The 22,835-nt window shown below is 35.2% G+C and overlaps 1 protein-coding gene across 4 annotated transcripts in view; it reads left to right on the top strand.

The window, feature by feature from the left end:
* LOC129759910 (aromatic-L-amino-acid decarboxylase-like) overlaps positions 1-17,747 on the top strand; it is a 34,084-nt gene extending 16,337 nt beyond the window's left edge. For all 4 annotated transcript variants that reach the window (XM_055757476.1, XM_055757479.1, XM_055757477.1 and 1 more), the window contains 2 exons: positions 17,092-17,326; positions 17,442-17,747. In XM_055757476.1, coding sequence (XP_055613451.1) covers positions 17,092-17,326; positions 17,442-17,732 — 526 coding nt within the window. In that variant the 3' untranslated portion in view covers positions 17,733-17,747. The remainder of the gene's footprint in view (positions 1-17,091; positions 17,327-17,441) is intronic.
* The last annotated feature ends 5,088 nt before the right edge of the window (positions 17,748-22,835 follow it).

Raw genomic sequence — 22,835 nt, 5'->3', positions numbered from 1 at the left:
CATAATTCCGCTGTAAAATTTGTTTGGAAATTTCAAATTTATTAATTCGTAAACCTCCAATAACTTTGTTTGGTTGTTTTAACAGCTAAAATTAAAAATAAAAATTTTGGAAGCGATTGATTAAGTCCTAAATTATAACAACGTGTTTTGAATTAGTAAAGAGGCTTGTACGGAAAAATCCAAATTTTCATTCAAAAACCATCAGAGATGTACTGAAAGTTCAAAAAACATATATTTGTATATTTAAAATATTTCTTGGTTCTTGCAATACATTGCATGTGAACAAAAACTAAACCTATCTTGTACCCCAGAAATGATATTCTTTGTAATACAAAATATTCAAAATAGGTAAATATTTTTTTAATTTTAGGGTTTTGACAGCTAATTTTAAAACTGGTAGACCGGATAATAATAAGATTCGCATTATAATGCTTTGCATAGCTATAAGTTTGATGATTTAAAACTTTCGCAAAAACATGTCATGAAATTATTGAAAGCTTCAGAAAGCAAATCCTGCAATTTTACAATACTTTTCAATGGATCACGAATTTTTATTTCGAAATGCTTATTAATTTTTTCATGAAATACTTTGCTTCTTCTCATGCTGGCAAACAATTAATCTTAAGAAAGGGAAAAAATCTATAATTTAAAACAAAATTCATTTCGAACTTATTTGAATTTCTTGTATATGCGAAAAGTTCTTCTTGCATACAAATTGTCATACAAAATTGAACACATTCATTGACTACATGCAACTAAAACAACTCGAATTGTCTATTGATATGGCATGTTTTTTTTTCTGAATAAGTGGATATTCACGTCTACTTAGAATTTTCACATTTTTTGCACTCAATTTTGATTTTTAATAATTAATTCTATAATTCAAAGACACTTTATACATCCATAAATATATTTTTTTTCACCGTCAAATCTTAAAAATGAAGTTTTGAAATTATTAGACTCGTTGAAAAAACTTATGCATGTTTGAAAGTCGGGCAATTTGCATTGTCTGAAAAGCGTCAAAGTCAACTTAACTGCATTGGCTTTGAGAGACTACTTTTTTATCAGATTTATTTTGAAATCCTTTATCCCGAGCATTTACTCAACATTTTATGTAAAGAATCTAAAAGCTGCTCTGAAAAAAATTGTTTCTCTAATTTCGTGACGACAAATCTAAAAGAATTCATTCCATGTCAACAGCGATCCCCTTGATATTGTTATTAATATTGTTAGAATATTTTACAGGAGGAAAACTACGACCCTTAATCCCAAAAACTAGAAGTCGGAGGTTGGAAGACCCGAAATATTACTTATCTGACGTGCAATTTTCTCAGGAATTCGAATCTGCTGTCGAGTTGCCGTCACTGGGGACATCTATGTGAAGCTTTATTCGGCCCTTATCATCCAGAAAAATAAACAGTCATAGCTTTGTGAAACTTAATTTAATCCAAAACAGTTTTTCAGCCGGAAAACTCTTGAGAAGCATTTCTATGTGATGTGATTGTTTCTGAAGATTGATGAAATGCTACAGAGGTTACATGAATTACAAATAAACCCACTTATACTAAAAAGATATTTAAATCAATTAACTTTTCGAAAACATAATCTATTATATAAAATTCTCTTGTAACGGTGTTTGTAGTACTACTCCTCCGAAATGACCCAACCGATTCAAATGAAATTATTTTTAGAATATTTTGTGGGCATGCGAATCGGTTTATATCGAATAAAAACAACAAAAAGTCGCATTAATTGTCCGTAATCATTAAATTTGTAATAAATTGAATCAAATTAAAGTCATGGCCTTCAATTTTTTCGAGATTTTCTTTACTTTGGGCGCCGGGCGGGTGGTTTGTTTTTCGTCTCTATGGTCAAGGCGTCGCAAGCAAACGTCGAAGGAGGTTAGTAACTATGGCATAGCATACTGTTTAGAGGGAATATTTGGGCGCGCATTTCTCAACCAAGCATAATTCCGATGCACGTGGTGACCACATGAAGCCTAGATGTGTTTTTTCTTCTTGATTCCTAGATCATTTGTACATCACATATGTAGTAATGAATGACGCCCAGATGTGACCCAGATTAATTTTTTGCCGATCAAATCAAAACCATTCAAACGATTTGAAAAAATTAAAACTTCAATTCGTGTTATTTCAAGAAGGAATTGTTGTCTAAATAATATGAATTTAGTACTGATGCGTATGAAATAATGGTATGACTCTTTGCGGACATTTGAAAAAAGAAAAGTGGAAAGACTTGGTTTATAATCCAAAACGCTAGAAATATTTTTCAAACATGTACAAATGTGCTCAACAGAAGTTGTATCATGCGCCATTAAATTTATAGAACAACCACAAAATCCGTTGCAAATGAACAGACACATGAACTGAACAAGAGCCTGTCCTTTAAAATGGATTATATAAGATTGATGTTCATTTGAAGGCCGAATGCAAAGAAATACAAACGTTCAACATTTACAAAAAATGTATACATGATTTCTAAATTTATAAATGGTGGGCCCAAATTAACAATCTGACTAAAGAAACTTAACTTATTTTAAAATCATTCACCAAAAAACTGTTTACAGGTTCCCTGTTTGTTTACACAAAATTCAAGTTCGTACTTATTATAAATGTGTGTTTTTGTTTAACATATTCTGGTTACGTAGATGAGACTTTAGATCCGATTTTTTGTTGACATTTTTTTTTGTGATTAATATTTCAGAAGCATATTTTTTTTGAAAGCAGAAGCTGATTTTTTTTTTATTTTGATAAGTTTTTGGTATGACCTTAAAGTGTTGAAAATAATATTAACTCCTGTCATTTCACACGGTGAAACAAGTGGCAATGCGCCTTTAAGTCATGAAACATATTCCAATTTTTCTCTAAAATAGTCAGATAGGGTTTCCCGAGTGTTAAATCTGAACGGATATTTAAAATTTTTAAATGTCGAGGTAAATTTACATGAAAATTTCCAGAAAAAAGAATAAACTCATGAAATCATCGTAGCCTTGAAACATTAGTTCTTTTTTATATATTTAATTTTTTAAAACCTGCGTTCCAATTAAATCTTATTGAATCTTGAAAATATCACATAATCTTAAACAGAATCGCAAATCACCTTCAACACTGTTTAGGAAAATTTCAAATAAGACAACAATGGTTTGAATTGGCAGGTATGTATTTAAGGATAAAAAAGAAGTTAAAAATGCTTTAATTCGGTTGAATAACAAAAAATTTAATCATATCTTTTCTCCTTTCAAAACCAAATTAAATTCCTTTGAATATTAACCCAATAAATCAAGACTTCTTGATTTAATAAGAATATTTTGCTAAAAAAAGGGCGAACCTTTTTTGGGACATGATTTTGATGAAAATATGGATATAAATAACCCCTGCTTTCAAATGTGAGGAAAGTGAAGCTGCTTGAAAATGGTTTGAAAAAAATCATCTCTAATGTTTTTATTTCTTCAGTTCTAAAAAATATACCATCAAAAGCTACTCGGGAGCTAAAAGTGCTGCGCTAGGCAGAATATTGAGCAAACACTCCAAAAATTGTCCCAATATTCAAAATTCTTCTTCCATAAAGTTTCATATGCAATAAATTCCAATAAATGAGAAATTTTTGATAACGATTTAAACTTTAAAGTGAACTCGAGCAAAGCGAAGTCAATCAACTAAATTGTATACAATAAATGAAACATAGATATAATCAACATATGTTATTTATGGAACAAGTTATAAAGAGTGGATTTTTTTTTAGCATGAGGTTTGCCAAGTTTGATGGTAACGTTGAGTGCTGAAAAAATCGAATTTGCAACGGGAAGCTGATTCCTGATATCATTCGGCAATATTCAAAGCATCCGAATAAAAGAAATGTAAATGAAAAAGATTCATGTAAGAAGTATGTAAAATTTATTGGAGATATTTATTGAATAATCAGTTAAAAGACCCGTAGAATTGAGTTAAAATTCCTAGATTTGATTCCGATATAATTGAGCGGGCCAATTCGAGCAAACGGAAAAGATGGATATGTTTAAAAACTAGGGCATGTTCAAGAAAGCGAGACGATTAACAACTCAAGATGCTTTGATGCTTTTTTTTAAGTCAAACAGCGAAAAAAAAATTGAAATAGACGCCAAGTTTAAAATGGTAAGACGAAGTTTACCGGGTCTGCTAGTTCTTATACAAAATTGTATATCATGAGCATAAATCAGTCAAACGATCTGAAATTATGGGCGTGATTGTGTCCATTTTCAAGTTTTAAATTGAGATTCATTATGTAAAAATCGATCGACTTCCAAGTGAGTCCTTAAACATTTGATTTATAAAATCGCATCTTCTTCATAGGGGTAAAAGGGGAACAGTTCACGTTCTCTAATCTTTTCACCTGTTAATAGCCACTCAAAAATTAAGCATTAAATACCTTTCAGTTCATTCTATGGGATTTTAAAGACATAAAATTTTATGTTGGTAGCACATTTAAAGAAAAAGGCTCAACACTCCACTCAAATGGCTTTGGGTAAATAAAGAGGTGGGTTTGAGTTTCTGAGAAAACTTCACGTGTGATAGATGCTATTTCAGACACTCAAACCGGTGGCTTTGTGTTTTTTTTTGGGCCCGAATTGGAATTGGAAAGTGCATTGGACGGTTTATATGGAAGATGTTGTTTAGTGATTCCACTTTAACTAAGGATTGAAGATGATTGACACTTGACCAGAATGATTACAAAAATAACCAAATTAGCAACTATGAGCCCTTTCGAACCAAAGCAGTAAAAGTGTATAAAAGTTTTTTTTAAGAGAAAATAGGTTTAAAATTTTGTCATATAACAAAACGACGGGAAAAAAAAATATTACAAAATAAGAAAATCTAAAAATGCCTTAAAAGCTAAAATAGACAAATATTACAATAAAAAAAAATCAAATGATAAAATAAACAAAAAATGCCAAAAGTAACAAAACATACAAAAATGATTAAATTTAAAATTGGCACTAACCGTAAAAAATATGTTATAAAAATATACAAGAATAACAATAAGACCGAAACAAATTTAAAATCCTTATTTTGTCCCTCGGAGTTGGACCATCACGATACATTTTGATGTTCCATCACAGAACGAAGTCACCGGGTCAGCTAGCTGCTAGTTTTCTATAGAGACTGTGTTATGTTACTGTGTACCAGATAGTCGATTAACGCCCAAAATTTCTATTAAAAATAATTACAGAGCTAGAAAATGTTGACTCATTTGTCTACAAAAAGATTTTGCGGTTATGCCAATCTCATGTTTCTCAAACTTCTTTTACTAAGCTCAAAATAACAAAAGTTTGAGCACTCATATATCTAAAAACTAAAAAGTCCATTTTGCAAGCCCCACTATACATAAATACCAAGTATAAATGAAATGGAACCATCAAAAAGGTTCTACCAAGTCTTGAAAGACTTCTAAAGTGATCGCTTGAACCATATTCTGCAAAAGTAACTTAACTCGGCAGATTAACCATTTATTTGACAGGTATGGTTGATTTGCAACTACAACTTCGAACCCGTAAAAAAATATCTACTACAATATCCAATAGGTAGAACTTAAATATTGGCGGCGAGATTGTTTGGTCAAGTTTGCAATCGTTTTTTCCGTTTTCGTCTGAAATCAGCCAATTATTCTATGAGAATGTTGACTTATAGAAAACTCAAATCATTTCTTAAGAGTTGGAAATCCTAAGCCAACGCTTTTTAACTGCTTTTCAACACTTTTGTATAAATGAAGTGAAACAAGTAAGATTATACTAAAATATCCTAAAACCAATTTCGTGGAACTGTTCTGTTATCCAACCCATGATCACCTGTAGATTTACATTTTGGGTACCAACTACCAATCAATGATTCAGAACAAAAAAAAAGAAATGAAAGATGAAACAGTATGAGCAACAGTTTTAAAAATTCCCAAGACGTCATTCGACGTCGAAAAACCCCCCAAGAATCAAAACCACTTTCCAACTTCCTCAAATATTGACTAATCGCACCAACTCTTCCATGGCGAGTCTAAATACTGAACGCTTTGCTAACTTCATTAGAACATCTACTCAGTGGGCTTAAGTTTACTCGACGTCCAATAAATTGCCTACAAGTCTCGTGGACTAGTTTCCTCAGCTCCTCCGCTGAATTACCTTGAATCGAATCGCCATATACCGGCAACAGCGATCGTGAACTTGAATGGTGCAGCAGCAAAAAAAAAACAGAATCTCAGCTTTTAGTAGACACGTTAAGCTGCTACGGAACTGACAGCTCAGTTCGAGTCTCGATGGGCTAGGTCAGTTGCGTGTTCGTTGGGTGGAATCAGAAGGGAATTGTAGGTTGTTTTTTTTACTCTGTCTCTGCGGTCTCCAATTTTGCCAGGTTCTGGATCAAATCTACCAGAACGTTGTCATTGAAACCGAACGGAGCGTGTGTGACAAATTTTTAAGACTTTAATCACCCTGTCAACCAGTTTCAAGAATTTACGATAGTTCCTCATTGGAAATCTCAATCGTCGACCTAAACACGATTCGATAATCTTAAAGCTTAATGATTTATGGTCTCACGCTAGCGTAACAGGTCGTGTTGTTATTTCAGGACGATTTCTTTTGCTGTTTTTTGATTGACAACACCTGCTTCACGGGTTTAGCTCGGTTATCCGTGAATGGTTTCGGATCAGTGATCATGCTTCAGCAGTTTTAGAAAGAAAAAACAAAGTTCATTGCCGATTTCTGCACTGACCATTCTCAAAGGATTGACTTTGAACGCCTCCAATAGCCCAATCACGAACTTCGACAAATCGTTTGCTAAAACCAGTTGATGATTGATTTTCTGCTACCCCCAACAATCCCACGTAATGACATTGAGCTTGAAACATTCTGCCAATATTATGGAGGCTCAGAGGTCAGAGGTCGTGGGCTTTCAATGGAACCTCCAACCGGTTAGAACTTCGCGTGTTACATTGAGCCACCCCATCACTGAAATCTTTGCTACGGTTTGGTGGGAACTTTTAAAACTAATATACATTTCGAACAGCTGAAGGTGTTGTAAACGATCCATACACGGGGGATCGATCTCGGTGTTCCTATAAACTGGCCGGTGTCTGGCGGTTTCAGGTGTGGGTCAAGATTGTAGCTTGTTGTATCCAACTGCCCTCCTCCGAGCCGGTAGAATGCACCTCGTTTTAGTTCATTCATATATTCTGCCGGCTGACTAACTCGGATATCATTCTGATTAGTTGGAGATCAAGATTTTGCTGTCTGCTGATGATTAGGGTAATTGCCTTAACATAGTGTTTTGTTTTTAATTGGTCGTTTATTCCTACTTCTAAATTGTGTTTTTGATTTCAGCGCTTTTCTCTATATCGACACGCGCAAATTACATATGTCAGTTTCAATTATTAGAAATCAATACTTCAGGAACATGATCACACACGTTAAAAGCGTTAATTGAATGCCGATACAAGCTTAAATAGCGTTTACATGGTTATCCATTGGAACATTGAAGGGACTGCTTGGATCATTTTTACAACAGTTTAGGATAAAATTGATCATAGGCTTACCAGAAGGTCGCATGCCAACTTTAGGCAAGATCTGACAACAGGAGACGATTGCATTGAGCCTTCAGTGTCAATGGGATTTTGAGACATTTTGTTAGGGCATATAGTCAAAGTCACTGGCCCTTAACCCGAGCTGCCCGTGAAGCAGCTCAAGTAGAAGAAGAAGAAGAAGACATTTTGTTCGTGCTAAGCAAAGTTTATGGTGAAAAAAATTTGTTTTACTTTAAAATTCACAAAATATTAGCTTATTACTAACAACTTCTTTCTACGAAAAACTTTATAGATAAGGAGAATGTTTTGACAATATTTTGAAAAATTGCATAACCACAGGGGCTAAGGAACTTGGGTTCCAGTTCGCTTGTGCAGAAACATTTTTTAAGATTGATGGGACCTCAACTTGACGTAGTCTGGAAGAATATTAGTTTCTACAATTAATTTTAATTTTATGAAAACGTGCGACTTTCACCATATCCAGAAAAGGGGTAACTTATAACAAAGTTTGTTTTTAATGTTAGCTCTAAAGAAAATATATGAAAATCTTTAGTTTTTAATAAGTTTGCGATGTCACAAAGACCATAACTAAGGTTGCCAGATTACCCGGTTTTATCCGAGTTTGCCCGGATATCTAATCTAAAATTTGATAAAAGTGCGATGCGGCCCGGTTGTCCGGATTTTATTAAATAAAACCCGGATTTTGCCCGGATTTTATTCGCCAAAACAAAAACAAAAATTGGGTTATGAATTTTTTTTCTTTATGCGTCCAGTACTAAATTTTTTGTAGCAAGATTTATAAAAATAATCTTGAAAGGATTTCGGAAAGCCTAAAATACGATTTAAAACTGTTGAATAGTTTTGATCAAAACATTTTTTTCAAGATGTATTTTTCTTGATTTGTGTTGTGGAATTTCTTAGTTTTGACCAAATTTGCTCGGATATTGCCCTGATTTTTAGTCAACAATTTTAAAATCAAATGCCCGGTTTTGCCAGTTTTTTTTAAAGATAAAATAGCCTATATTTGTCCGGCCCGGGAGGAGGGCGAGGGGGGGGGGGGGGTGGGTTGTATCGAAATCGGAATCGATTTTATATAAATAGTAGTGACGTTTGTTAACCTTTATCATCGTCTACACTTTTGACGAAATGTTGTTGAATTCTCAAGTAATCGAATGTTCTATAGGACGGTATAGAACTCAGCTCAAGATTTAAATTCTAATCGAAACTTTTAGGTTCCACATTCGAAGCTCGGTAGAAGGTTGTTCAGCTTTTGAATAAGACCACAATAAGGAGTAAATATTTCGAGACAAATAATGCATTCATTTTTATCTACGATTTCATTATTACATTCCTGTAGGGCCGGAACATACATCAAATTCTTCTTTTGTCATCTGCCCCCTTTTGATTTTTCGAAAATCTTGAAGGGGCGAAAAATAAAGTTTTAGGTGTTTTACTGAAAAATTTGAATAATTGCACCAAAATTCAGATGATAACTGAACTCGTTACCTTTGTACCGTGGCCTATGGTTAGGGTGGTCTAACCGGTTTTACCGAAACCGGTAAAACCGTCTATTTTCCAATACCGGAAATACCGACTTTTGGGACGGTTAAAAACCGGTATTTTCGGTAAATTTTTCATCATTCTTTGACAATGTAATAAAATTGACACAGCTAAATTTTTTTGATACCAAATATTTATGAGTACAAATACTCATATTTTGTTCAATCAGTTTCAAACTCTAAGCTCAATAAACCTTTCTACAAGGTTTATGTGAGATTTGATTATTGCTAGTACTTGCCGAAGTAACTTTTTGAATTAAAGCCAGAGTGGCGTTTAAAAGAGCATTAACAAAATGCCATCTCTCTCAGATGATATTGTTTCATGAAACTTAATACATTTTAGTTCAGCTATCGAACTAACGTTCCACAACATTCAAAGATTGTACAAGTGTACAATGACTGAAAAAAAAAAACAGCTACAAGAAATTAAAGATTGCTTAACAATAATCACTATATTTTTCATTGAAAAACTGGAAATTGGTCAAAAGATGAAAAAATGTTTATCTATAAACAGGCCAACTTTATCAAAATCATTTTTAGCGGTGCCGGGCTTTCAAAAATTTAAAACTAAAAATGTTGAAAACTGATTAGAAACTTCCTACTTTGTTTAAAAACATAAAATGTTCCAACAGAGTCAGCATTTAAACACATGTTAGAATGTTTGTATGAAATTTCTCTATCAATATTTTCAAGGTTATTGATGAAACTCTTTTGTTTTTATTTTTAACGCTGTTGAAGCATTTTCTTTTTCCAGAAAAAGCAGTAACCAAGTTTTTATAAATTTGTATTATAACAAAAAAGAGCGTATGGATCAGATCCAAACAACTATATTTATCGCTGAATTTTGACTGGGTTTTTAATAGATTTTTACTTCTAATTGTTCGTTTTAATTTTGAAAAGGCAAACTTAATGCGATCACGAACTAGGTTGCGGAGAAAACATCCGTATTTTAGACAACAAAAATCTGCAATTTTTGTTGTAACTTTGTGGCAGTGTTTTGAGTTTTCTTTAGTAATTAATTAAGTCATTTTTTAAACGAAAAGTCTTTTTGTATTTCAAATTTCATATAATTCTCATGAAAGACTATAAAAACCTTTACTATATCTGTAAAAACTGTTCTGCAATCTGAATACTATTCTACAGAGTTTAGGACAAAAATTCGTCGAAAATTATATGAATCTTCTATAATTTCTGCTACCTCAATGCGAAATTATAATAATTAAATGACGATGAAAAATATTATGATTATCATGAGGGTGATGATAGATTTGTGACAAAGGGATAATTTAAAGGGACAATCCCATCTTTTTAAATTGAAAATGTTGCCAAATCTATTACGTTGAAGATTCAGAGCATTTTATGCCATTACTACTACAATTAGACGACCTTATCATGAATTCGAAAAAAAAACCGGTAAATCCGACCACCCTACCTGTAGCTGTTCATGCATTTATAACCATTAGGGCAACTGAAGCCGTGGTCCAGACAGCCAGTTTAGACCAAAACTCCGACCAAAACAATCACATTAGTGTAAGGTTGCCAGAATTTTTTCCACTCCCATCCGGGCCTGGCTATTCCGGGCATTTTTTCAAAAAAATCTGGCAAAATCCGGGCATGGATTTCAATTTTTCAAATCCGAAAACCGGGCAAAAACCGGGCAAAATTTAGGTGTTATTATATATAAAAGCAAAGAAAAAATGCAAAAAAATCGAAATTGATATTTTATTAATGTAATTGCAGACTTCCAACAACTTTTTGGAACACTTAAATATTTAAGGGTTTATAAAAGTAAATCAGTGAAATTATTTGAAATAACCGTTGAAAATTTCCATACCGATAATCCATTTGGCTGAAACTTACTCAAAAACTTTGATTTTTTTTTTGGTTTCTTTGTGAAAATTGTGGAAAAATCCGGGCAATATCCGGACTTTTTTCACGCTATCCGGGCAACCGGGCCGGACCGGACTTTCTCGAAATTTTGCATCAAATATCCGGGCAAACCCGGATAAAACCGGGCAATCTGGAAAGCTTACATTAGTGGTCTGTTATACCAGTTTCAACTTAACTATTTAGAACTGGTTTAAGGATGGGTCGAAAACAGATGAAATTTTGACCCACTTTGAGGCAGTTCTAACCATTTGAGAGTTATGGAAGACGAGCGGGGTTGAATGTATTTTCACTGGATTTAATCTTATTTCGTTGATAAACGACTTAAGATCAGACCACTGATAAAGTTGCTCCTAAAAGCAGTTGGATTAGCTTATAGACTGTTAACTTCAGAACTCAGATTTTCAGGTTTTAGGTGACAATTTACCATGCATTTGACACGAATGTCGTGGCTCAAGATAGTGATTGAACAAATGTGTACATGAAAAACTCTTTCACGCATTACAGAAAATATAAAAAAAAACAACTAAAACTTCTAACATTAACACAAAATATCAATTATTTATAGCATGGATTATGGTTGTATCTCATTTTCTTTGACTCAAACACTTTACAATTTTTTTTATTTTATACGGGATTTTCATCCTCTGGGATGATTCATCCCTAGACACTTTACAATCATAGTAAACATTGTATATTTCGTCCAATGCGACGCAAAATCTTTAACCTGTTTTCTTAAAGCTAACTTCTTGAAATGCAAAATTCTTATGCTAGGAGCCAAACGTGAATTGTAGTATTATTTCCATTCTAATTTGAAACAAATAAACTAAATAAACTATTTATAGCTTTCGTCAATTAATTCTACGACAACATATACCACAGCATATACTGCAATCAGTAATAATTCGTGAGTTTGAAACAAATATATGAAGATAGCGGTCTTAAATTAGTGGAACCAAAAAATAGCGGAACCTTTTTAATTCGCTAGCTCGATCAAATTTAGCGGCAAACTCAAACCGCTAACATAAATCTAGTGGACTAAATAGCGATTAGCGGATTAGCGTTTTGGTGCCGAACACTGGCCTTTTCCAAATTAGCATTCCATCAAGTGGCAACTTGACTGATAAAACAGTTCAACCAGTTTTGTCAGTCAAGTTACAATATTTAGATAATATCTAAATTGAACGGATTCGAAAATTCGAGTTTTTTTATTCATCAAATCTGAAACATAGGAAAAACACTAATATGAAAGATGAAAAAAAATCCCAGCTTCTAAATACGGTCTGTTTATGTCCTTGTAATTGTAAAAATATTCTAATAATTTTTTGATTTAAAAAAAAAATTAAACTTTATTGATTTCCCTGTTCGGGATTTTAGAAATATTTTAAAGGAAGAGGGGAGGGAGGATGACAGAAGAAAAATTCGATATTTGTTCAGGCCTAACTGGAACTTGAAAGTTTGTCGTGTCGAGAATACCATATATTCAATCTGTTTTTGATATGTCATAAACACTCAACAAAAGTCATGAAAAGTAGAACATTCTGATGTTGTGGGTACCAGATGGTTTAAATTTTTTTTCTCAAAGTTCATTGAGTTTTAGGATTGATTTTCTCAAAGTTTAATTCAAGACCAGAAATCCGAAACCCGATAGAAATTATTAAATAAAAAGTTATTGTAGATCAAATTTGGTGTTACCATAGTTTTGGAAGTTGAATAAGTAAATAAGTTTGCGAATATTTAAAACAATATAAAAAAAGGATGAAAGTTACGAAAATGATAAAAATATCCACATTTAGAAAAATTGTTAACATGAAAATAAGATAATGCTAAAAATGCCAAAACTTAAAAAAATATAAACAACATTGATAAAATCCCAAAATTTACCGAAAAGACAGAACAGATAAAATTACCAAAACAACATAATGATAAAAAAAAACCACTCTAAAAATTTTGGTTTGGTGTCATTTTAAAAGTAGAAAAAAATCAACATCAAGTTTTGACTTTTTGGGAGTTTGCACTCGATCATGCCAGTCTATCCAATATCACCCGATGGCAAGGAAAGAACAAAATATTCAGATGAAAGTTGTATCAACAAGAATAATGTGGAGTACATGTGAATTTTTTTTAAATTTCATATGGTTCAGATTTCAGGTAAATAACAGTTCTCAATTACAAAACAAGACAAAATCAAATATTTTATTTTATGTCATAATTTCGATTTTTTTTAGTTCTGTGTGTCGGTTTAGTAATTTTTGCATTTTTTTTTGTCATTTTTTTTTATTATTTTTGTCATTCTTAGAATCTCTTAGAATCTTGGTCAGCTCATAGAATCTTATTTTTTTGTCCTTTTCTAAGATTTTTTCGGGATCATCCTAACGAAAAACAGATCAATGAACTTTGGATGCACTTTATTTTTGAATTCATTATATGTGATTTGGAGCGAGTGATGAGTCATTCTAGAGGGCATTTAAGTAAAAACTCAAGCGAGAGTCCCAAATGTTTGGGTTTTTTCTTCAATATAACACCAGTTCCTTACACCAGATGATGAGGCATAAAACTTCATCGATTTTCTTTTTCAAAGCATAAATGCAACCAATATAAATTTTCTTATCTCTTTCTTATGAACACTTACAACAAAAAAATGTGTCGCTTTTTAGTAACGAAAAATGGCTCTAAATGTTGAATTCCTGAAAAAGTCGCTGTGGGTTTCATAAGTAAGCCTGTTTCGACGGATACTGAGGGTTTCGGATTTGAGTTGTGAGTTCAAATCTAACTGGTTTTATTTCCGTTTAATTAACTGAATAGATCAAATACAACATTCAAACTTAATCTTTAGCGTTTATTCAAACCGACGACGGGAATGGTGCGAAACAAAAGTCAATTGATCGCGATCGTTCTTACTGACCAATAGGTTGGTTTTTTCATTCTCCGCTTTGTGCGGATGTTCGGTCAGCCAAACAAACTGACCAAAAGTCATTTATTCTACCAAGGCGGCGCGAAATATGGTTTCGAGGAAATTTGGTGTGGCGCGAATACACCCGAAACTACGGTGTCTCATATTTTGTGCGAACAAAGCCGTTTTTAGGAAAATCGACTAAACCCCAATGCCGATTTTTGGCCAAAGTTTGTGTTCTCTCAACTGAGAACAAGGAACTCTTCCGATAATTTTAACAAATTCTTTATTAATGCAGTTAAATTATTCCTAAATTTATACATATTTAGGTGAGAGAAATATTGGTTTTTGATTGAGTTTATGATAACTTACGTTTAGTGATTTCCTAATAATTCCAACTATCCGGTTATACTGTCATGTACGGTAATCGGTCAGCTCTGGTAATCTAACAAATAATCTGGCTGTAATGTTTGTTGAAAGACACAATCCAAGAGCACTTTTACCGGTTTCCTGACTTACCTAGCTTCTTTGCCTAGCCTTCTACGAGCTGCACAATATTACGCGTATATTAATTAGGTATTATATAATTAACAATCCGTCTTAAAGCACTCCAGACCATCCAAAATTTCTCAACCTCGCTATCTTCCACGTTATCAGATCCAGCCCAAATGTGACAGTTCCCTACCAGTGACTCGAAATAGTAAGCCTTTTAGTGGGGTCTCGTGGGTAGCGGAGGCGCGTCACAGTTCTCCCGTAACAGTTTGATAACACCATATCTCGACGTTTCATGCAATTTTAAATCATTTGGTATCAAAATTAAAATTTCGATTTACTTTTTAAAATAAATAAAACAACAAAAACGAAAAAAAAAATTGATTTTCCTATTTTCCTTTTCGTGAATTTAAAAATTCTAAAGTCGAATTTTGATAAAAAAAATATTCTCGAGAGAACACTAGATTTTAACCTTTTTTTTCAAACGCATCCAAACCAAAAATTTTTTGACACCCCTAATGAATTTACGAGATCTTTGATTTTATATTAATGCAGCTGATAGCTGATCTACAGTTTTTTCGAAGCATGTTTCTAAAATAACGTATGTAAACAAGTGCTTTTAGCTGATTTTTGTCTGAGAATCTGCGTTACTAAGTTTCCTAAAGAGGCCGTTCAGATACAACGTGGACAGCAAAATGAGATTTTTGATCCCCTCCTCCCCCTCCGTGGACAAGCGTGGACATTTGGCAAGCAACAGATTTGAAACTGTTTTTTTTTTCTAAATCTAATTCGACAGTTAGAATACACTACTTTTTGCCTTTTTTTTATTAAATAAAATGGCTGATTTCGAAAAAAAAAACTAATTTCAAAATTATTTTATATCTGGAAATAATATAAAATAATTTTAAAAATTTTAAATTTCTAAATTTTCATATTCATCACTTGCTTTCAGGTGACTACTAGTTGTTCAAACTTAAACTGACAGCTTTGAAATTTTAAGATTTTGATTTAAACATCTTAATATTCATCACCTTTAGAAAATATTTTCGAAGTAAGTATGTCCACGTGGACATGACCCAAACCCCTACTCCCCTCTCCCTGGCAAGCGTCGACATTCCTCCCCCCTCCCCCCAGCCCCTCCTAGGTTATCCACGTGGTGTGTGAACGGCCAAAAACTATAAATTTTTTACAAATCCGCCGAGCAAAAAAAGCAAGCTGTTTTGGTTAGAAGTGTCAAATTGGCACTCCTAGAATTTCCAAGAGTTTAAAAAATCTATAGCGCATGAGGTTTAAACCGTTGACGGTTAAAATGCAACTGTTCAAAAACTAAATAATCAATGTCATGATTTCTTGAATTAAGGGGGGGGTAGGGTCTAACATTTTAAAAAAATCGATTTTTTTATTTTTTTATTTTCTTATTGTAAAACATTTCAAGAATGTTGTGTCAAATTTTCAAGTCAATTGAAGCAAAACTGTAGAAGTTATAGGCCTTTATCTCCTCCTATGTAATACTGCAAGAAAGCAAGAGCAGAAACTTCAAACGCGTTTTTCTCGAAAGCACATTTTTAAAGTCCGTGGACATCGTCATTTGAAAACTACTTATCCGATTCTTTTCAAATTTGGAACATATTTTCTATATATATAATACCAGACCCCAACGTTTTACTTTTTTGATTTTTTTAATTTGGGGAGATTTTACAGTTGAAAAATTGCGGATTTTTAAGTGAAAAATTGTAGTTTTTACTTCAAACAGCCACAAAAATTTCATAAAAATATTTTTAAGTTAAATAAAAACGTTGGGGTCCAGAAAAACATCTATTAAAAATATTTTGCTCTGATTTTTTGACTTCAGATGATCCTGTGCTGAGATACAGTGTCCACCGCAAATTCTGTTTTATAAAAGGCATCCTCGAAAATGCTCCGTCACCGGCTCATTTTTCAATCTTTTTCTACGAAAAAATTACTAAATGTTCTTTTAACAATGCTTTGTATAATGCAAAAAATTTGAATACATTTGTTTGAACGATAGCTCCAGAAAAAAATCGTGAAAATGGTGTTTTTTTTATACCCGTTAGACCCTACCCCCCCCTTAAAGAAATCATTTAGCTGAAAGGTGAATAGCAACATTGCTTGCTATCATGGCACTATCATGGCACTGATGATGACCGGTGTCAAATTAAAGTTATGGAACACCGTTCATTCAAGTGTCTTGTCTTTAATGGACATTTGTTGGAGGTGCCCCTCTACGATCGTAATCTGCACCTCAACCAGTGGCGCGGTACCATGCTTGATTTACGACTGCTCTCATTTGGCTACGAAGAACATGCACTGAATAATGAATTCAGTATGAGCTGCATTTGAGGTCTCTGGCTTCTTTTTTTACGTGAGATTGCTTCCTGCTACCAGTCAATTTTGCACTGCCTTTCAGCAAGTAGGCAGCACGAATTTGCAATCCTAGACCCGATTCCTGTTCTTGTTTTTTTTGTAGACCCGGTAGACCCCTAGCAGCGGTTAGTTTTTATGTAACCTTGATGAAGATCATGACAACACGTTCACTCCGATTACTCGATTCACGTTCTTAGCAACACAGAAAACTCGTTTCTTTCTGTGTGGCACCCAGAGCCAATAAACCTTGACACGTGTTTGTTTATTAATTCTCTATTCCCGACTTTCAATCTTTTGCATTCGTTCCTCTAGACGTGTTCTACCGGAAGTCCAGCCAGGCTACCTGAAGCCGCTGATTCCCTCGGAGGCTCCTCAGCAACCGGAAAGCTGGCAGGATGTGATGGCCGACATCGAGCGGGTCATCATGCCCGGTGTGACACACTGGCACAGCCCGAAGTTCCACGCGTACTTCCCAACGGCCAACTCGTACCCGGCCATCGTGGCCGATATGCTGAGTGGAGCGATCGCCTGTATCGGTTTCACCTGGGTGAGTTCACAAGGTCCCCCTCGAAGCAGTAGTAAATAAATACCCAATTAACGTCGACCGTTTACTTTTGGTTTCTATTTCTTAAAACGTTTCGCTTTCGATCGCGATCCGACAGATTGCTAGCCCTGCCTGTACCGAGCTGGAGGTCGAGATGTTGAACTGGTTGGGCAAAATGTTGGGACTGCCGGAAGAGTTCCTGGCCAGTTCCGGGGGCCAAGCCGGAGGAGTCATCCAGGGAACGGCCAGTGAGGCAACGCTGGTGGCGTTGCTCGGAGCCAAGGCCAAGGCTATCAAGCGCGCTCAGGAGGAACATCCGGACTGGGAGGAGTCCCAAATCGTTGCCAAGCTGGTGGCGTACACTTCCAGTGAGTATTGTGCATGTCAATTATTATTTAAAAGTTTATAAAGCTGAAATCCTGTAACAGGATTCCTGTTTAAAAATAATCGTTTTATAGCCTTTTCTACTTCCACAATACTTCGTTATATTTCTAGTACAGGTATCCATAATAACTGGATTAGCAACTGATACCATCGTTCTAGTTGTCCTTCGATCTAGAATTATAAAGAAATCGGATTATAAGATTAAATCTTATAACCATTCATGAATTCAGCGCCCATTTACACTTCAACAACATCCACGCAAGATGTTGCTGATCAGTGATCACTCTTGAATCTGTGGGTTAGAAAAGCTTTTCGCTTTTCAAGATTCTGTGGTACACGAAGTTTATTTTTCTTACGAAATCTTTGCAGCTCTACTTAAAAAAAAAATATCCGCATTTTCAAGTCAGGATTTAACAGTTCAAAAAAAATGTTAGAAGAATATCATAAGGTTGGAAATTTATAAACTATTCTGATTCCTCTTTAATAACTACTAAATTGAAAACAAAACTTACTAATTTTACCGGAGCCTACAGTTCAAAACTGCCTCGAAGTATGAGATGAGAACTTCAAAAAGTCTCTGTAAATTTGTTACATTACAAACATTTGAGCAAATTAAAGTTCTATTTTGAATCCTGAGCTCTTTGTTGCAAATTGTATTACATATTATAGTTTTCCAGTGAAAGTGTTCAATTCGAGAGTTACACACTAGACAATCATCTTTACGCACGGCACGGTGTATTTTGTAGCTCAACAATAATAAATTTAACATCGCTGAAAATATGACTAGATTAAAAGAAAACCATCTCCTAACAAACGCACTGTTTGGAAAATTAACTTTTTTCGATCAATGGTCATAATATATCCAGAAAATTTCAAACTCAAATTGTAAAGCTTAAATATGTTAAGATTTGAGAAAATTTGGAAAATTTAGAATGAACTGATTTATAACCTGATCCGTGACGAAAATGGAAATAAAATTCAGAAAATTCTAGTGAAAAGTTTTCTTTTATCAATAGTGTGTGTTTATGTAAATGTTCATTTTAAATGATTCAACATTGCATGGAACTTTCCTCAAAAAAAACTTGTGTTTTGGGTGAAGCATTTAAGAAATAAAAAATCTTGAATTTCAATGTTTAAAAAGACCCATTGTAACAAACATAATAACAAAATTATTGAAATAATAATATTGATTATTTTTGGTTTATTGCTTTTCGATTGCACAAGAAAAAAAATTACGTTCTTACGTTTGCCCGGAGGGGTTGAGAGCAAATTTGAATAATTTGAGGGCGACATATCTAAATATGCAGTTTGGTTTTTTCCTGCTAGCTCTAGTTTTTGAGATTCAAGGGTTAACTTAGGAAAATTATCAACAACATTTAAGAACATTTTTAATATACTCACATCGAAGGTTTTGAATCAATGATCAACTTCTTCGAAGACTGCGAGTAGTTGAAACTTCTGAGAAAACTGAGGCGTCCTTTAAGTTTATTTATCACTGTCTGGTGAAATCCCGAATAGCAAAGACCATGGTATTAAAATAACCGAACAATGAATTTCAATTTAACACTTAATTTCATCGTATTATCTAAATATTTTTCGACTGCGTTTAATTTTGAAACCACCATTATTTTTAAAGTCACCGTGAAAAACATTGTTAATTCAAAATATTTCATAGTTTACGAAAATGACAGAAGGACAGTATCACCATAATTTTCTTGTGATAATGATTGTTACAATGTACTTCATGGTAAAATGTAAATCCAAACCAAAAAGAACATGGTAAATTTTTGCTTTTTTTACACACTTTCAAATCATCGTGTAGAGATTCGTGTTTGTGCGCGCCATTTTTGCAAACAATTTTTGCGGTCAACTTTCATGATTTCGGACAGAATATTTTAGATGGTGAGTAGTGTTTTAAACTGATAACGTTTTTTCGAATTGTATTTTTTAAACATATTTTCTTCCTCTAGATGCTGATCCACGGCTTTAACAAAATGCCCGGGAGGACGATTGGCGGAGCCAGCAGAGGAAAACGAGCCGCCAAAAATTTGCTGTATCCGCCCATCTACGTGAAGGAAGGACAATCTCGCGAAGGATCCGGTTCTACTGGGTTTGCTGTCGCATATGCAGGCTGCATGAAAAGTGGCTTCCGGTCCACCAAGGAAAAGAACACGCAGTACTTGCGGCAGGTTGGAGCTGTGCTGATAACACATAGAACGGGTTCCGATCGTGGTGCAGGTATTAATCAAAGTGTAAAAAAATAGCGGAAAATTGTGAAATTTTTTAGAAAAAGTTTTTAAAATTATAGTGATTTCCTTACAACTTCAATACATATGCAAATAAGTATGTTGTATATTATTTTGAATTTTGTTTTATTTTTTTAACAAGGGGTTTTGCAATAATTCAATCTTAATTAATCAGTTTGCTTAAGTTATTACTCTTTTTAAGGAATATTGTTCATGATTGATCGTGCTTTGTAATAAATGTAAGCCTAGTTTATTAAATGCACGACTTATCGTGAATAAAATTCCTTGAAAAGAGTGATAACTTGAGCAAACTATTCCAATTGATCATTAAAAACCATGAAATTTCACGGTTAGAACTATATTTACACACCATAGAAAAACCTAGATTTCCAGCTTCGTTAGAAAAATGGAAATAAACGTATTTTCATGGTTTTATTATGAAAAAGTGGAAGCTGTTATGACAATGAACTTCATATTTTTTAGCTTCCGAATGTATGGGAAATCGCCATTTTTTTCATGGTCACGCTGCATAACAATACCCCTTTTTCATGGTTATTTTCGCCAGAACAGTGAAATGTATGGTCGGAAACTATGAATTCCAATGTGCATTCACGGTATAGTGGACGATAATAAGCATTGTGTAAACCATTAAATTTATGGTTTGTGAATATGGAATTCATGGTTTTTTCATTGTACAATTCTATTCGGGATATCAGAATTGAAAATATTTAGGAATATTAGTTTAATCAAAATGAGTCAATTTTTTAACTATAAGTCAAAAAATCGCAGTCTTCAACAAAGTTGTACTTACTTACTTACTTAATGATCCCGCGCCGATCCTCCGGTGCATAGGGCCGTGGTAAAAGACCTCCACTGTTGACGATCCGGAGTCAGCGTCTTCACCTGGTCCCAGTCAAGATTCTCGTCGACAGTTCGGATTTCAGCGGCTAGGCTTCGCCGCCACGAATTTCTGGGTCTGCCTCTTCTTCGATGACCTTCTGGATTCCAATCTAGCGCCTCTCTGCAAATCTCGTTTTCATCTCTTCGCAGCGTGTGCCCAATCCATCTCCACTTACGTTCCCGAATCTCGATTTCTAGCGCCCTTTGATGACACCGGCGATGTAGTTCCTCATTCGAGATCCAATTGCCAGGCCACCAAGCGCGGATGATATTCCGCAGGCAGCGGTTTACAAATACTTGCAGTTTTCGCGTCGTTACCGCATATGTGCACCAAGTTTCGCACCCGTACAGCAATACGGATTTGACGTTTGAGTTGAAGATTCGGATTTTCGTTCGTAGAGAGATCTGGCGTGACCGCCAGATGTTTCGGAGACTCGCAAACGCAAATCGGGCCTTTCTTATCCGGGTTTCGATGTCTTTTCTGGTACCACCATCAGGCGTTATCTGGCTACCAAGATACTGGAAGCACTCCACTTTCTCAACTTGTTGCCCAGCTACCATGAAACTGGAGGGATTTCCTGTGTTGATCTCCATCGACTTGGTCTTTCCGACATTGACTTTGAGACCTGCTGCCTTGGAACTTTCGGTGAGATCGTCGAGTTTGCTCTGCATATCTGGTTGTGTTTGGGCGAGCAAAACAATATCGTCAGCCAGGTCAAGGTCGTTCAGTTGCTCCATTGTTGAAGGATTCCACGGCAATCCTCGGTTCGGTGCACAGTCAATCGATCCAATCAGAATCTCATCCATTACGATGAGAAAAAGTAGCGGTGATAGAATACATCCTTGTCTCACTCCAGCAGTTACCGGGATTGGTTCGGACAAGACACCGTTGTGCAAGACCTTGCACGAAAATGCCTCGTACTGTGCTTCGATGAGATGGACTAGTTTCTCTGGGACCCCTCGTCGCCTTAGAGCCGCCCAGATGTTTTCATGGTTAAGTCGGTCGAATGCTTTTTCGAAATCAACGAACACCAGCAGAAGAGAGTCCTGGAATTCGTTGATTTGTTCCAGTATGATTCGTAGCGTTGTGATGTGGTCCACACATGATCGTCCGGATCGGAATCCAGCTTGTTGCCGTCGGAGTGTAGCGTCTATTTTCTCCTGGATCCTGTTCAGGATCACTTTGCAGAGTACTTTGAGGGTTGTACAGATCAACGTTATGCTTCGCCAGTTACCGCACTCTGTCAGGTCTCCTTTCTTCGGGACCTTTACGAGGATACCCTGCATCCAGTCGGCCGGGAATGTTGCAGTATCCCAGATGTCAGCGAAAAGACGGTGCAACATTTGTGCTGATAGGGCAGGGTCGGCTTTGAGCATTTCAGCAGGGATGCAATCGATCCCAGGTGCTTTGTTGGATTTCATGTTTTTGATTGCCGCTTCTATTTCAGCCAGCGAAGGCGCTTCCGAGTTGACGCCATTTATGCGACTTACTGTTGGCGCTTCGAGCTGCAGATTCTGTTGGCCATCGCTATTCGTGACTCGGAAGAGTTGTTCGAAGTGCTCAGTCCATCGTTTGAGCTGATCTGTTCGATCGGTCAATAACTGACCTGCTCGGTCTTTTAGCGGCATTCTTGCATTAGTCCTTGCACCACTGAGGCGGCGAGAAATGTCATAAAGTAATCGGATATCTCCATTGGCGGCGGCTCTTTCTCCCTCTTCGGCTAGGGAGTTTGTCCAGGCTCTCTTGTCTCGTCTACAAGCTCGTTTAACTGCCTTTTCCAGCTCCGCATATCGTAAGCGGGCGGCTGCTTTGGCTGACCCGGTACATGCCTGCTCAATTCCGACTTTCGCCTTTCTCCGATCATTGACCATCCTCCAAGTTTCATCCGACATCCATTCACTTCTTCTTCCACAAACTTTACCGAGAGTACCATGGCTCGTCGTGATAAAGGCATTCTTGATTCCACACCACTGTTCTTCGA

The sequence above is a fragment of the Uranotaenia lowii genome, unplaced genomic scaffold (assembly GCF_029784155.1).
Source record: "Uranotaenia lowii strain MFRU-FL unplaced genomic scaffold, ASM2978415v1 HiC_scaffold_317, whole genome shotgun sequence".
In the NCBI taxonomy this organism is placed as follows: domain Eukaryota; kingdom Metazoa; phylum Arthropoda; class Insecta; order Diptera; family Culicidae; genus Uranotaenia; species Uranotaenia lowii.
This window is presented reverse-complemented; position numbering and strand designations above follow the sequence as displayed.